Source organism: Balaenoptera musculus, chromosome 16 (assembly GCF_009873245.2).
Source record: "Balaenoptera musculus isolate JJ_BM4_2016_0621 chromosome 16, mBalMus1.pri.v3, whole genome shotgun sequence".
NCBI lineage: Eukaryota > Metazoa > Chordata > Mammalia > Artiodactyla > Balaenopteridae > Balaenoptera > Balaenoptera musculus.
Window position 1 is genome coordinate 11,409,297 of NC_045800.1, and position 16,072 is coordinate 11,425,368.

Sequence of the window (16,072 nt, forward strand, 5' to 3'; positions counted from 1 at the left end):
CTTACTGTCAAAACAAAACAAAAACAAAGCCAGATACTAGTTTAAACCAATAAGGATAGATTTTTATTGCGTTAAGGAAGTGGGTTCGTCGTGAACTGAACTTCCCCAAAACAAAAGGCTGGAGATTTTAAAGACTGGTGTGTGTCGGGGCTTCCCTGGTGGCACAGTGGTTAAGAATCCACCTACCAATGCAGGGGACACGGGTTTGAGCCCTGGGCCAGGAAGATCCCACATGCCACGGAGCAACTAAGCCCGTGCGCCACAACTACAGAGCCTGCGCGCTAGAGCCCTCAAGCCACAACTACTGAGCCTGCGCTCTAGAGCCCACGAGCCACAATTACTGAGTCCACATGCCACAACTACTGAAACCCACGTGCCTAGAGCCCGTGCTCCGCAACAAGAGAAGCCACCGCATTGAGAAGCCCGCACACTGCAACGAAGAGTAGCTTGCCACAACTAGAGAAAGCCTGCACGCAGCAATGAAGACCCAATGCAGACAAAAATAAATAAATAAAATAAATTAAAAAAAAAAAAAAAAAAAGACTGGCGTGTGCTAAGGCAAAGGCATTGAAGAGTGCCAAGGGGTGTTCGTCCATGTGACCGGGTTTGTTAATTGGCACTTATATGGAGCAGAAATTAACTTCTCATATCTTTATGACATGCAGTGGTACAAGTTAGAGCAAGGTACCCACTAGGCTGGGAGGAGACAGCTCTCAGGTCCTTGAGAAGGCAGGTCTGGGTGACAAAAGATTTATATCCCAAAGGGGTGGAGAAAGGATTTATAATCGCAAGCTTTCTAAAGTTACTGCTTTAAGGGAGGGTCAGGGCCTATATGCCTATCACCTGGTTTGGGTTGGAAGAAACAGTAAATTCTCCTGGCAGTGTTGAGCTTTCTCAGGCAGGCATTTTAAGGGGGACAGGGTTCATCCTGGGGACATGGCCTTAAGCTGTTGGTAGCCATTCTAGAGTTTGGTCAAGGGGGTCTTTGTCATTACTACGGGTGGTCGAAGCAGTACACTAAACACTGGGGGTACCATGGTATACAAGATAGACACAGGACCTTTCCTTCTTGGAGCTTATAGTCTGGTCAGGAAGACAGACAACTAAACACATAATAACAATAAACTAAAGTGTGATGAAAGTAATAATGTAGAATTTCTCAAAGTGTGTTGTGTGGAATATTGACACCATCAGGAGAGGGAGGTGTAACCCTTTTAGGGGAGGGGTAGCAAGTATTTAGAACAATCAGACCATCAACAAAGGACCTACCTCGTCTGGAGTGACATGAAAGGCTTTCCTGAAGAAGAAATATTAAAGTTGACACCTGAAAGCCGATGAGTAGAAGTTAACCGGAAAAGCTTGGAGGAGAGGGACCGGAAGAAGTGGTGAGAGACAATTACAGATAAAGTTACAGTATGTAGGGATACCTTAAGATGCCATATTTGAATGTTAAAAGAAATATGGGTTACAGCATGGCTGGAGCCTAGTGAGCAACTGGGAGAAAGCTGGGAGATAAGAATGAAAAGTAGACCAAGGCCAGATGATACAGGGTCCTTACAAGTTAAAAGCAAAAGAGACTGAAAGAAGGGTGTAAAGGAAGGTGGAGAAATAACATTTGCTCTGTAGAAAGTTCACTCTGTCTTCAGTGTAATAAAATAGATAAGGAAAGAGCAAGCCTCGGGAGCAGGAAGAACAGTTGGCAGACTGCTGCAGTGGACCAGCTGAGCAATGATGGTGGCTCAAATTAGAGCGATTGGAGTAGGAATGAACAGAAATAGGAGTAATTTCCGGGGAAAGATGTCAGATTAAACAGCTGTATCTTCATTTTCTTCTTCCTGAAGCTCTGTTGAAAACACAGATGGATCTGCTTGTTTTTTTTAGGCATAAACCCATAAGGATGAGGAGAATGGGAGAAGATTTGGCAGCAACAAGATTTTGGAAGGCACCAAAAAAATAGGCAAGTAGTAGATGATTTAGCAAACCAGTAATGGGGGAAGCTCAAAGGCAACATTATTTGCACCACAGGATCACCAAAAGATTTAGGACCTGATAACCTCAGGCACCTCTGGAAGTGGCAGTCCAGTGGAAGAGAGAGGTCCTATAATTAGGAGGATTGGTTAAAACTGTTTAAGAAACAGATCCCCTCCCCCACTCTCAGTAACTGGACTATTGACCATCCCCCTTAAAGGAAAAAGGCTGAGTTTTCCCTTCTGGAGAGGGTAAAACAAAAGGAAGATTAAGCAAATACATACATACTGAGTAATAAAACACCCTGTTCCACAAAGCCAGCCCAGTTTCTTCACTCAGCTCCAAAAACACTAGCTGCCAGGTCTTCAACCTCTAGGCAGGAGATTAGAAGCATCTTGCTGGGGTCAGGGAATAAAAGATCTAGAGAGAATTACATCTGGGTTTCCCAATGAGACAGCCCAGAGCAGAATCACCCCATAATTAAGCTCACAATCAACAAGCCCCAGAACACACCCTCCACTAACCCAAGAACCTCTTCTTTGTCACTGATTTGGACCTCTGGCCCCAGCTCGGCTCACAATGGACCCTAAGTGCTCCTGAGCCACTGGTGGCTCCTGCGCCTATTGTAGCTCCTGCAAATGCACCTCCTGCAAGAGCTGCTGCCCCTGCTGCCCCGTGAGCTGTGCCAAGTGTGCCCAGGGCTGCGTCTGCAAAGGGGCCTCGGATGAGGGCAGCTGCTGCGCCCAAGGTTGCGAAAGCCTGCTCCCAGGTGTAAATAGAACAACATGTGCGAACCTGCTCTTAATATTTGTTTCCTACTACCCTGACTGGCTTGCTACATTCCTATTTCCATGAAATACTTGTATGAAAATAAACTCATCTAGACAAAAAACCAACAAGACCCATGTATATGCTCTGAGCTCCCAATCACCTTTTTAGTCCCCACGCTTTTTGTTTTGTTCAGATATTCATTCAGCAAATCTTATTATGTGAACCTGCTCCTATGCCAGACACGGGAGATACAAGAGTGGACAAACGGGCAGAGCCGTGACAGTTCACACTCTAGGGGACAGCCACCCTCTCTTGTCTTCCGTACTCACCTCCACCTGGCAAGGCTGGTGAACGGGGAGGATGAGACACAGGTGACTGAAGGGAAAGTGTGCTAATTTCTGATTCAGGGAACACAGTGGGACAGGAGGACAAACTGGAACCTAAAAATGGAGATGCCCGGCCATTAGATATACGGCTCTGAAACTGAAGAAAGAAGTCCAGGCTTAAAATGAGATGTAGGAGGCATCAGCTCACATGTAGGTGATTCAGAAATTGTGGGAAAAGAGCCTCGTGTTCTGTCACTGTCAGAAATGGCCATTCTTTTGGAGGAAGGTTTGTGTTGCTTTCTGTACAAGGTGATGTGCTGGGCACCAAGTCAGGTTGACAGGTGTGATCAGAAAAAGCACAGGTGGGAGGTAGTCCCCACACTTTAAATACGATTACCACATAGTCAAGAAGATTCTTTAACCTGGAAGATAGTGATTCAAACAAGACCCACAAAAGGAACAGGAAATGGCAATTTAGAAGAAACTACCGACACAGGAAGGCAAGAACTTTCAAAAATCTATCAATAATATCTTCAGAGGGATCTGCAACCAAGAAACAAGATCAGGGTGACGTTTAAGAAAGAAAAGAAAAGAAATATTTAGGGAACAAAAAAGTCAGTAGAAGGAAAATGAATACAAGGAAATTTCTCAAAAAGTAAAGCAAAAAAACAAACAGATGGAAGCTAGGAGAGAAACCTAAGAAAATTAGATTGCCATGCAAGAAAATCCAATATCTGAATTTTAAGAGCTCTGCTAAGAGAGACAGAAAGTACAGGGGAGGGAATCATCAAGGAAAAAAATTTTTTTTTTAATTCCCAGAAATGAAGTATACAAGTTTCTAATTGGTACCCAGCACAATAGTTGAAAACATACATACTGGAGCATTGGAGACAAAGATCCCTTAAGGTTCCAGAAGGATAAAAACAGGTCAAATGCAAAGAAATTCAGCTCCCAAAATACCCCTCTCAAGCACACTTTCTAAGAAAATATGAAGGACTTGCTCCACCAAAAATAAAAGAATAAGGCTAAGAAAGTCTTCCTATGGGGGATGCAGGTAACATGATATCCAACACAGGTGTACAGGGGAATTCAAGCAAATTCCCAAACAAAAAGACCCAAAAATGCAAGGGCTCAAACAAATGTTCGTGTCTCACTCACACAAAAGTACATGTTGGTGACCAGCTTTTGTCTTCAACATGGGGCTTCTGAGGCTGCTCAAGTTGTTGCCACCCAAGGAAGTCGGAAGGGGTCAGGGCAGTTCAGGGACAAATGTCCCATCTTAACAAGTGAGACAGAAGTTGCACACATCACTTTTGTTCACATTCCACTAGTGTGAACTTCGACAAAATGCACTCCTTTTGGGTGCGAGAAGGGCTGGAAAATACACTCCCCACCTGGGTACCCACATTGTAACTACACTTCTGTAACTATGGAGGAAGAAGATTTTGGTGGGCAAATGGCAATTGCCATGGCAGTCTGTCCCTCTGGCCATCATGTACCCACCCTTATTCCCAAATAGAACATACTCATGCCCCAAGGGTGGTAACCAGCTTCATCCAGCTTAAAAGTCCAGGATCTCTAGGCAGCTCAGCCCGTTCCAATGAGTCTGGATGTGGTTCCTCAGGAGCTACGACTATAAGACACCCAATAGACAGTTGTGGAGCAAAAACCGGGTAACTGCAATGGAGACTCCCACTGGGAAAAAAAGAGGAATGGAAAACACAGTAATCACGGTTCCATAGAAATGATTGAATCCTGCTAGGCATAAATTGAAAATACTCCTTGCCCTGACAGTGGAGAATGTTTGTGGTTAGTCGTGACTGACTTTGGTTTGGTCCTCTGTAAATAACTCCGCAGTCCACAGTTCTTCCTGGCCCTGGCTTTGCCCTCTGGGGGGTTTCTCCTTGACCATGGTCATCCAAGGCCATATGTTAAGTAGCACTGGGAAGCACGTCCTCTTTGGGGGCTGTACAGCTTTGGCAATTTACTTCCTGTTGGTATGATTTTGGGGCCTGAGACTTGCTTTCAGGCTTGAACAGTTGCAGACTTTTTCAGGCCAGGCTCCTGGTTTTTTATTTCCAATAACTTCCATGTCTGACCTGAGCTCTTTTTTCTCTCAGCCTAACGTTGGTTAACTTGAGGTCATCTGAAACCAGGCTACAACCTTGATCTGATCTTTGCCACAGGGCTAGATTCTCTAGTTTACCTGAGAAGTCTTAAAGGACCCTTGAAAATACCTTTGAGTGAATCCTCCTAGGGTTTGAATACCGAATTGATTGGTTTTTCCAATCCTGGAAGGCCCCAATTTCTCCTATGCTGCCTAATCTGGTAGCAGTGGCCACCTGTGGCTATTGATCATTAGAAATGTGGCTGTCTGGGGCTTCCCTGGTGGCGCAGTGGTTGAGAGTCAGCCTGCCAATGCAGGGGACACGGGTTCGAGCCCTGGTCTGGGAAGATCCCACATGCCACGGAGCGACTAGGCCCGTGAGCCACAATTGCTGAGCCTGCGCGTCTGGAGCCTGTGCTCCACAACAAGAGAGGCCATGATAGTGAGAGGCCCGCGCACCGCGATGAAGAGTGGCCCCCACTTGCCGCAACTGGAGAAAGCCCTCGCACAGAAACGAAGACCCAACACAGCCATAAATAAATAAATAAATAAATAAATAAATAATAAACCCAAAGTTAAAAAAAAAAGAATACTAAATTGAAGCGTTTCCACCTACATTTAAAAAAAAAAAAGAAATGTGGCTGTCTGAATTGAGATGTGCTATAAGTGTAAAATACACTCCGGATTTTGAAGAATTAATTTAAAAAAAAGATTAATAGTCTTCATATGGATTATTTGTTCAAATTATAATATTTTTATATGTTGGGTTAAATATTTTATTAAAATTAGTGTTACCTGTTTTTTACTTTTTTAAATTTAACTTTTAAATTACATACGTGGCTCGCAAGGTATATCTGAGAGACTGAATACACAAACAGTGGCCAGACCATATTTAACAATAGAACCTGTATCCTCTGACAGTAGAGCAATTGGTTCACAAAGGTCAGGACTTGGTTGATGAGTGCCAACTTTCCTATTTGTTTCCTTCACTCCCCAGAAAACAGAAATGGTTAAGAAATTCCTCCTTGGGAATTCCCTGGCAGTTCAGTGGTTAGGACTCGGCGCTTTCACTGCAGGGGCCCAGGTTCGATCCCTGGTCTGGGAACTAAGATCCTGCAAGTCATGGGGGCAAGGCAAAAAAAAAAAAAAAAAAAAAAAAAAAAATTCTGATCCCTTTAGTATTCTAAGAAAGGGCTTACTGTAAAGGACCACCTTGCTCTTGCACATTCCAAAATAAGACTCACCCCTACCCATCCTCAATGAATCCCTTGTTTTATAAAACCTCAAATTTTACCCCTCTTCTTTAAAAATGTCCTGAATGCGTGTTCTCCCTATTGCAACAGGCTGAATAAAATCATCTCCTTCATTGCCTGAGGCATTTTGTCTTTCACCTATTGTCATCCACTATCCAACCACGAAACTAGGGCCACATTATTTTCTATTTGTTACGACAGCACACCACTTCTGATAATACTTTTGGTATTATTTAGAGTAATGCTAGCAGCTGTTAAGAAAGAGATCTCGGAATGCAATGTTCCTATAAAAATCCAGGCTGACTTTAGCACAAGGTCATTCTAGTAATCACCATCCCATCCATCAGGAAGGAGCAAAGAACATATCCAGGGCCAAAGGTTTAAGAAATTGAAGTGGAAGTTCCAGATGTCACATTCCCTCATGTTTCTTTGGTAAACCTAATCACACAGCCCTACCTAGCATCAAAGAAGGCGGGGAAATGTAGTCCCTAGCCAGGCAACCAACCTCAGCTACACTTCTGTAGCTAGGAAATGCAGTTCTTCCCTGGGAAAACTTTATATAGCCCTGGAAGGAGAGAACAGACTTTTTTCAAAGTCTCAATGAACAGATGAATCCTAAACAAGAGTTAGGATAATGGTGGTAGAAGATCCTAAGAAGTAGAAGGCAACAAAGGCCAGATTGGAATAGGAAAAAGGGCTTTGGGAAAGATGTCCAAGAAAATAAAGTATATAAAATACCTGATGTGTCTAAATATCTAGAGAGGAGATTTGGGCAATTCATGGAAAGTGTGCATTATCCATTCAGCAAATATTTATTGAGCATCTATGATGTCAGACACTGTTCTAGGTGCCGGGGAACAGGACAGCATACAAATACCAAAATCATTGCTTTAAGGATCTGGTGGAAATTTTAGTGCAGCTGAGGCTGAATTTGTGATAAGTATATAGAAAACAAGCAAATGTTTAAAAGAAATTTTTACCCCATCCTGAGGCAACTACATTCAATTCTTTCTGCTGATTCTTCCTGTATTTCTAATATTTTTAAATTAACATGATTACATGTCACTTCTGTTCCTTTTTTTCTCCTTTGCATTATGTGTTGACTTCCCAGATGAAAGATGAGGATTTTGCTCTTTTTGGTCTTCTTTGTCCTTATCACATATATGAATCCTATATATCCTCATCCCTCTAGCCTCCTAAAGTTAAATTATATGGACTGCCCTGGTGGTGCAGTGGATAAGACTCCGGGCTCCCAATGCAGGGGGCCCGGGTTCGATCCCTGGTCAGGGAAGTAGATCCCACATGCATGCCGCAACTAAGAGTTTGCATGCCACAACTAAGAAGCCTGCCTGCCACAACTAAGACCCAGCGCAACCAAATAAATAAATTTAAAAATATTTTAAAAAATTATAATGTTGGTTAGATTAATATTCAAATTGTAACATTATTATGCTATTTAAACACTATTGATAGCCATGTCATGCAATAAATTGTGATTCTTTTAATTTTCTATTCAGGTTTTTGTTTTCCTAGCTTTAAGGCTTGGAACACCTTTCCCTCACACTTTTCACCTAGCTAACTCTTATTTATCTTTCAAGTCCCAGTGTAAATGTCACATTTTCAGGAAATCCCTGAAGGATCCTTTCCCCACAAGTCTCCCTCACTAGAATACATAGTGCTGTTCATTCCTCTTATAGAACTTCACTTTTTCTTGCCTGGCACCTATCATGGTTGTAAATGAATAGTTATTTAGTAATAAGTCTCTCACTGAACCGTATATACCACGAAGGCAGGGATAGTATCTCCCTTTTTCACCCCAGTATTTCCAATGCCTTCGGTAATTACTTGTAGACAGGGTTATGTAACGTCCTCCTTAAAAATACGGACTTGGGGTGGGGGCAGAAGTGTGATTACCAGTGGTGGGAAGAGAAAACTTGCCATAGAGAAGTACTCTCATGGACCTTCCCTTGGCCTTTTAAATTTTCATAACTATTAGTAGTGTCAAAACATCTTGCCACAGGAAAATTAGAGGGTGAAATTATTCACATTATAAAGTAATTACATTTCAGTAGAATCACAGTGTCTCTTTAAGTAAAATCTGAGCAATTGTTTGCTTACAAATAACTGAATGCAGAGGTAGAAACCAAAAGCTTAAGTGTTACTAGCCACTGCTGAATTGGTATCCAGCTGCAATTTCATATAAAGTAAATCTGAAATTATCACAATTTAAAAGTAGATGTTCGGGACTTCCCTGGTGGTCTAGTGATTAAAAGTCTGTGCTTCCCATGCAGGGGGTAGGGGTTCGATCCCTGGTGGGGGAACTAAGGTCCCACATGCCCTGCCGCGCGGCCAAAAAGTTAAATAAATTAATAAATAAATAAAAGCAGATGTTCATGACATATATTTAATTTGTGTATTACTGGCCACAAAGCTAAAGAGGGGGTTTCTCCATTCAATACTAGGGACTTGGCAACCCCCTCTGTTCAATGAATGAATGAAAGAAGTGGTGGTAATGCCAAAAATTTGAAACGGCTTCCCCAAACTCACCAGAGCCACAGGTATGATACAGTACACCAGTCATAGTCATCCCTGGGTATTAGTTGCAAGGAGTTGGTTCCAGGACCCCACGGATATCTGTGGATGCTCAAGTCCCTTATATAAAATGGCAGAGAACAGTGGCCCTGGGTGACCGGCCCTCTATACCTGCAGTTTCCACATCTGCGGATTCAACCAACCTTCACCCCTGGATACCGGGTGCAGAATGTAATCGGTTCACGGTGACAAATACAAAATAACCCCTTTTGCCCTAAGGAAGGCTTGAGACCTGAGTTCAGGTTCTCCAGCTCCCCACTTTCTAGACTCCATTCAGATCCTTCCGTTAATACGCCGTATTTCAGCTGATGAGACTGGGATTTTCTCAGATATATTCCAGGCCTAGGGGCTGTTTCATTACAGAACTTGCATATTTCCCAAATTTCCTCATTCAAAGGTTACTGTTGACTTGATCTTTTGTGTGTGCTGATGCCACCGTCTTCATTCTGAGGGTGTCCTGACACACACGTCCTGTAGGAACCTCGCCAAAGCTCCTCGGCTGTTTCCAGCTTCTAGGCAGACACAGGCCAGGGTATGTTTTCACAGTTATGAACTTGCCTCTCAATTAGGAACTAGTCCCTCTGCAGTGCCTGAGATGACAGAAAGGGAGCTTGGGGTTTTTCAAAGTCCCCCTTATCTAAATGTACACCTTCCTCAGTGGGGTAAGACTTGATCCAGCTGAAGGAAAGTCACTACATAGGGTTTCGGGCAGGGAACCAGAAAAAAGAGTTGCCATCGGCAAAAAAAAAAGGCACCAAGAGGACGCGATGAGGTGGGCGGACACCAAAGGCTGCTTTACACTCTAATTTTGCCCAGCGATAACTTTGAGGTTTCTTTGGGCTTGTGCTTTTGGGCTGTTGCAAAGCCTGTGCAAGGCCTCGCACTATAAATGTATAAACCGGACCTCGAGAGTTTCCCCCTTCGATCCTGCAGAGTGACACCCAGCAAAACACCTCCCTCGGCCCGCGACGCCGAGCTCCGGATCCCGAGGCCACGCCTGCCCTTCCTTTCGCCCGTTTCTAAGATGGCGGCCGCCCTGCCGCCGCGGCCCCGCCCCTCCCCGGCCCGCCCCCCCTCCCCCCAGCAGGCGCGCCCCGCCCCCCCGCCGCGGGACCGCGCAGCGCGCTCCCGCCGCCCCTCCTCGCGCGAGCTCCACCCAGGTCGCAGGCAGCGCGGTCGGCGGCGCCTATTTCCCGCCATTGTGCAAAGTGGAGGTTGGGGGCCCGCACGCGCCACCTGCCCGTCTCCGGCAGCGCCTCGTTGCCGCCGCCACAGCCGCCGTTCTCTGAGGCGCGGAGAGGCCGGGCGGCCCGCGCCGCGAGGCTCACCCTGCGTGGGAGGGCGCGGGCGAGAAGCGGCCGAGCCAGCGAAGAGGAGCAGCGGCGCGGGACGCCGGGCCGCGCCGGCTCCGGCCCGTCTGCGAGATGCCCTGTGGGGAGGATTGGCTCAGTCACCCGCTGGGGATCGTGCAGGGCTTCTTCGGTGAGTGGCGGCGCCGGGGGCGGGCCGGGGTGGCCGCCGAGTTGACGGAGCCCCGGGCCCGACCCCGCCGCGCGGCCCCACGCGGGGCTACCTCGAGGGCTCGCGCGGCCGAGACGGCCAGCCGGGCCTGCGCCGGCCGGCGTTCCACACCGCGGACTCCGGGCCGCGGCTTCCCGGGCCCGGCCGCAGGTGCCTCCCACCTGCCCGATTCGCGATTCGCAAGCGGCCAAGGTTACGCCGCGAGGAGCGAGCGGGCGGGCGGGCGGCCGTGATTGACGGCCTCGCTTCCCTTCGTGGCCCTGCTGGCGGCCCGAGCCCCGCGTGCGGCAGAGCTCGGAGGGGCCCTTGAACCTTCGCGAGGGCCGGCGGAGATGGGGTGAAGGAAAAGCACTTTGCCTAGGGGAAGCTTGCAGGATATTTCAAAACTTCCGGTGTGTCGGGGGAGTGCTCGCTCCCTCGCAGCAGAAGTTGGCTCTAACTCCTGTATTACACACATCCTCTCTTTTCGAGATAAGATTTAGTGTAACAGCTTAATTTTTCTTTTAGGATGCCTTTAAAACCAGCCCAGTCTCCATCTACTCTTGTGCCAGAGGTAGCAAGAAATGTTGGACTACTCAAACGCGCTCCTACATGGAAAGAGCTTAGGATGTGGCAGGCAAGCTTAGTAAATTTTAGCTGCAATTATTGTTAATGCCACTTGTCTGCTACGGAAAATTTAGGTTTGTTTGCAGTTAACTGGGCATTTTGGCCGCAACCCCCATGTCTTTTGCGCTTAGGAGTGGTGGACGCAAACCCGACCAGAAATCAGTGTGTTAGATCAGAACACCTGACGTGTCAGGAGGTAACTTAAACTTGTAGAGTGGCCTTCCTCACTTAAGACGTTGTGGGATATTAGTGAGAACGCCTATTAAGAAGCTCAGTAGTCCCCAGCAGCCAAAACCGATGGCAGAAAATGTATGTACTTCTTGCAGGAAAGGCTCACTCAGCAAATCTTCATTCATTTTCCTTATAATTTGAACTAGTTTAGTTAGCTGGTTTCCCAGGCTGAAACTAGAAGCAGCAAATTAGAAGAAGGCCTGGATAGGCAACCGGACTGTAGCCAGTGAACACCGACAACCTGATAAAGAAGAAATTTAAAACTATGTATATGTTGTTAAAAAAATTTTTTTTTTGAATCACTGTATATCCATCAAGGGTGCTTTTGAGGAAGGGGCATATGTCTCTCCACTGAATCCTAGTAATTGATGTTCGTAATGAATACTGGAACCAATAATTGATTTCCAAAATAATGGCCCCAAAATGTGGAGTGAAGATTAAGTTGCACAGTAGGTTTAAGAGGGTGCAGGGGCATAAATACTTTTTAGGAAAAATCTTTCAAAAGTAAGTTTTGGTGCTTAAAGGGTGAAGTTCCCGTTATTGATGTTTAGAAAATTTATTTATGAGAAATACCCCTATCCTAGTCTTGCTGGATCAATGAGATGATTTTATATTTGGTATATATTTGAATGTATTTGTGTCAGATTTTGTCTCCTGCGTGTATGATCCTAAGAGGCAAACGACTCATTATAGTACAAAAGGTGTAATTTGGATATAAAATATTGGCTTCACAGTATTTTGTAAAGTTTGTGTAGTGTTGTGGGAACCGGGACCTTGTGGATGTGTTTCCCTCCAGAATGTCTTATTCTCATACAGGTTGTGTCTTACAGAGAAAACTAATACTTACAGTCATGATGTTTTTGTAGAAGCTGTTCTGATGTATAGTATATATTTTTGCTATATTTTCCTATCACTGTGAATATATTGAATAACTTTATCTTAAAACCATCTACAGGTATGTTTGTGTGAGAAGTAAGTGAGGTGTTAAACTTGTGGACTCTTTTTTGTTCAGTAGGAAATTGTTTTGAATCCATCTTTCCCCCAGATAGAAAAGGAATGCCCGTCTGTTGTGGTTTATGAAGCCTTCTGGGCCCCGCCCCTGCCCAGCCCTCAGACCTCATCACTATATTCCCCCTCATGTTGAACCTTCTTTCAGTTCTTTGATTTTGAACCTTGCCTCTAGGCTTTCTGCATAGGCTATTTCCTTTGCCTGGTCCCCACTTCCTCTCCCAGGGCCACTTTCCTGGCTAAATCTTACTCTTCCTTTGGGAACCTAAGTTAGGTACCTCCTGCTGCATGTAATTATAGGATCCTGTGTGGCCTGGAAATTAGCTTGTAAAGCATGTTGTTGAAATCACTTGTTTCTTGGGTTCCTCGGCTGTATTTTCACCTTGGGAATTCAGGGCGTGTATTTGCTTTATTCACCTAGAATACACCTGTACATCAGAAGGGCTCCGTGAACATTTGCTGAGGAGAGGCAGTGGAAAGACTGATTAATCAATCAGAAATGGTGTAAATTGTGGTGGTTACTGTGACCACAAATCTAAACTAAGGACAGTCCTGGTGGACATTGTATTGGTTCAGAGAATGCGATGTGATCGTACCAGGTACGAGTTACTCTCACATGCAAATCCTAATTCTTTTTTCTTGGTTTGGATAAGAAACTTTGAAATTCTCTTAGAGGCCAGTCATAACTGTATGAATCATAATTCATCTTTGTGAACCAATCCATATTTTGAATTTGTATCTTCCATATTACAATTATTCATATGTAAATTTTTTCCTGTAAGCCTTCAAAAAATGCCTTTTATGTTTCTGTACCAGTTTCTAAAAGATTTTTTTTTAAACACTTTTCAATTTTATTTATTTATTTATTTATTTATTTATTTATTTATTTATTTATGGCTGTGTTGGGTCTTCGTTTCTGTGCGAGGGCTTTCTCCAGTTGCGGCAAGCGGGGGCCACTCTTCATCGCGGTGCGCGGGCCTCTCACTATCGTGGCCTCTCTTGTTGAGGAGCACAGGCTCCAGATGCGCAGGCTCAGTAGTTGTGGCTCACGGGCCTAGTTGCTCCGCGGCATGTGGGATCTTCCCAGACCAGGGCTCGAACCCGTGTCCCCTGCATTAGCAGGCAGATTCTCAACCACTGAGCCACAAGGGAAGCCCTCTAAGAGATTTTATATGTAGAATCTTGAGGTCCAAAGGCTTAAGATTTAGGAATACTTTATTGGACTCTGTTATGTGCATAATGCTGATGGCTCAGTCCCCACAGTGATTGTTCATTTACTGACCCATATTAAATTGCTTCCCTTAAACAAAAGCAGGAATCTTAGATGAGAAAAAGTTTTGTATACTTCTTTTTCTTTTAATCATTTTTTATTTTAAAGAAGGAATTTTTTTCACTTGAATTAATAACTTGAATTAATAACTGCTGTTAATTTCAGAAAAGTAGGAATGCTTATCAACTGATTCTTTATGTACGTTCTCTTCAGATTGTTGGTTGGGTCAAGATCATTAGTTTTGGTTATATTCAAGGCACTTTGGTCATATCTAACAGAACTAGAACTAGACTAGCTCATGAAAAAAAGGAATTGGTGTGTGGAGGAGGGAAAGGAGTAGTATTTTATCACTAGCATTTTAGAGAATTTAAAGCGATAATAAAATCATCTAAAAGTCTGTCTGCTTTTTTATTGTCACCATGATTCTGTACCGACAGTTCACCCCCTTTTGTCTGTACCCACCTTCGATCTCTCCTACCACCTGGCCCTTGTTAGACCACTGAAAAAAAGTGATTTGTTTTAAGACTATAAAACCCAAAGGCAGGAAGGGTGGCTTGGTATCCCAAGAGACTACTGAATGGAATTGGAAAACTAGCAGGAATCCAACCAAGCAGCGCTTCTCAGTTTTTCTCCCTTAGGCTACGTTCATCTCTGCACACAAACTTTATCTTTCTCTATTCCACAGCTCCCAATTTCACCTGTCAGTTCCAACCCACTTGAGCTAGCATCTTTATCTTAATCCCAAATTCCAGGGTTAGAGAATCTGATTGGCCCAGCATGGAGTCAGGGGTCCACTAGTCAGCTATGGCCAGGGCAGTGTTATATAGGATAGTCGTAACTATTGAGGCCCGTACCTCAGCAGTGGGGGAAGTTCTCAGAGAAGAAGAATGGATTGGGCAGCTGTGGCAAAAGCATAAATACATATATCTATACATGTGCATATATGAATTTTAAAATTATTGAATAATAACTTGCCTATGGTTAAAAAAACCCAGCATGATAGTATTAAATGAAGAGTGAAAGTATGCTGCTCTTCTCCCACTGAGGTCACCAGTTTTAACTGTTTCCGATTATAGTTCTTTTTTCTTCATTGAGATATAACATAAAATTCACTGTTTTAAAACGTACAGTTCAGTGGGTTTTAGTATGTTCACTATGAGTGCAGTTATCACCACATCATTTCCATCACCCCAGAAAGAAGCCCCATATCTGTTAGCAGTCACTCCCAATTGCCCCCTCCTCCCTCCTCTTGCAACCACTAATTTACTTCTGTCTATGGTTTACCTAATCTGGACATTTCATATAAATGGACTCATATAACTTGTGGCCTTTTGTGTCCAGTTTCTTTAACTTGGCATAATGTTATCGAGGTTCATCTATGTTGTAGCATGTATCAGTACTATATTCCTTTATGACCAGAATTAATATTCCATAGTATGGATATACCATATTTTGTTTATTCATTTATCCATAGGTGAACACTTGGCTATTGTGAATAGTGCTGCTATAAACATTCATGTACAAGTTTTTGTGTGAATATATGTTTTCAGTTCTCTTGGGAATATGCCTCAGAGTGGGATTGCTGGGCCATCTGGTAATTTTATGCTGGAACTTTTTCCCAAAGTGTGTGCACCATTGTGCACTTTCACCAGCAATGTATGAGAGTCCCAATTTCTCCAGTCCACTTCAACACTTGTTATGATCTGTTGTTTTATTAGTAATAGCCATCCTAATGGGGGTGAACTGGTATGTCATTGTGATTTTGATTTGTATTACTGTAATGATAATAGTATAATAGTGTCTTTTCATATACATATAGGCCATTTGTGTATCTCATTTGGAGAAATGTCTTTTCAAGTTCTTTGCAGGTTTTTATTGATATTTTTATTTTTTTTGGCCACGCCATGCAGCTTGCAGGATCTTAGTTTCCCGGCCATGGATTGAGCCTTCACCCTCGGCAGTGAAAGTGCAGAGTCCTAACCACTGGACTGCCGGGGAATTCCCCTTTGCAGATTTTAAATTGGGGTTTTGTCTTTTTTTTTTTTTTTAATAAATTTATTTATTTATTTATGTTTGGCTGTGTTGGGTCTTCGTTTCTGTGCGAGGGCTTTCTCCAGCTGTGGCGAGCGGGGGCCACTCTTCATCGCGGTGCGCGGTCCTCTCACTGTCGCGGCCTCTCCCGTTGCGGAGCACAGGCTCCAGACGCGCAGGCTCAGTAGTTGTGGCTCACGGGCTTAGTTGCTCCGCGGCATGTGGGATCTTCCCAGACCAGGGCTCAAACCCGTGTCCCCTGCATTGGCAGGCAGATTCTTAACCACTGCGCCACCAGGGAAGCCCTGGGGTTTTGTCTTTTATTGTTGAGTTATAAGAGTTCTTTATATATTCTGAATATTAGACCCTTATCAGATATATGATTTAG

General features: G+C 44.2%; 1 protein-coding gene and 1 pseudogene across 2 annotated transcripts in view; both read left to right on the top strand.

The window, feature by feature from the left end:
* Window positions 1-2,547: 2,547 nt before the first annotated feature.
* LOC118882887 lies at window positions 2,548-2,823 on the top strand (annotated as a pseudogene).
* A 7,337-nt stretch (window positions 2,824-10,160) lies between these two features.
* The window catches only part of LOC118882582 (minichromosome maintenance complex binding protein), a 69,606-nt gene continuing 63,694 nt past the window's right edge, over window positions 10,161-16,072 (top strand). For both annotated transcript variants that reach the window (XM_036828519.1, XM_036828518.1), the window contains exon 1: window positions 10,161-10,499. In XM_036828519.1, the coding sequence (XP_036684414.1) occupies window positions 10,442-10,499 (58 nt within the window). In that variant the 5' untranslated portion in view covers window positions 10,161-10,441. The remainder of the gene's footprint in view (window positions 10,500-16,072) is intronic.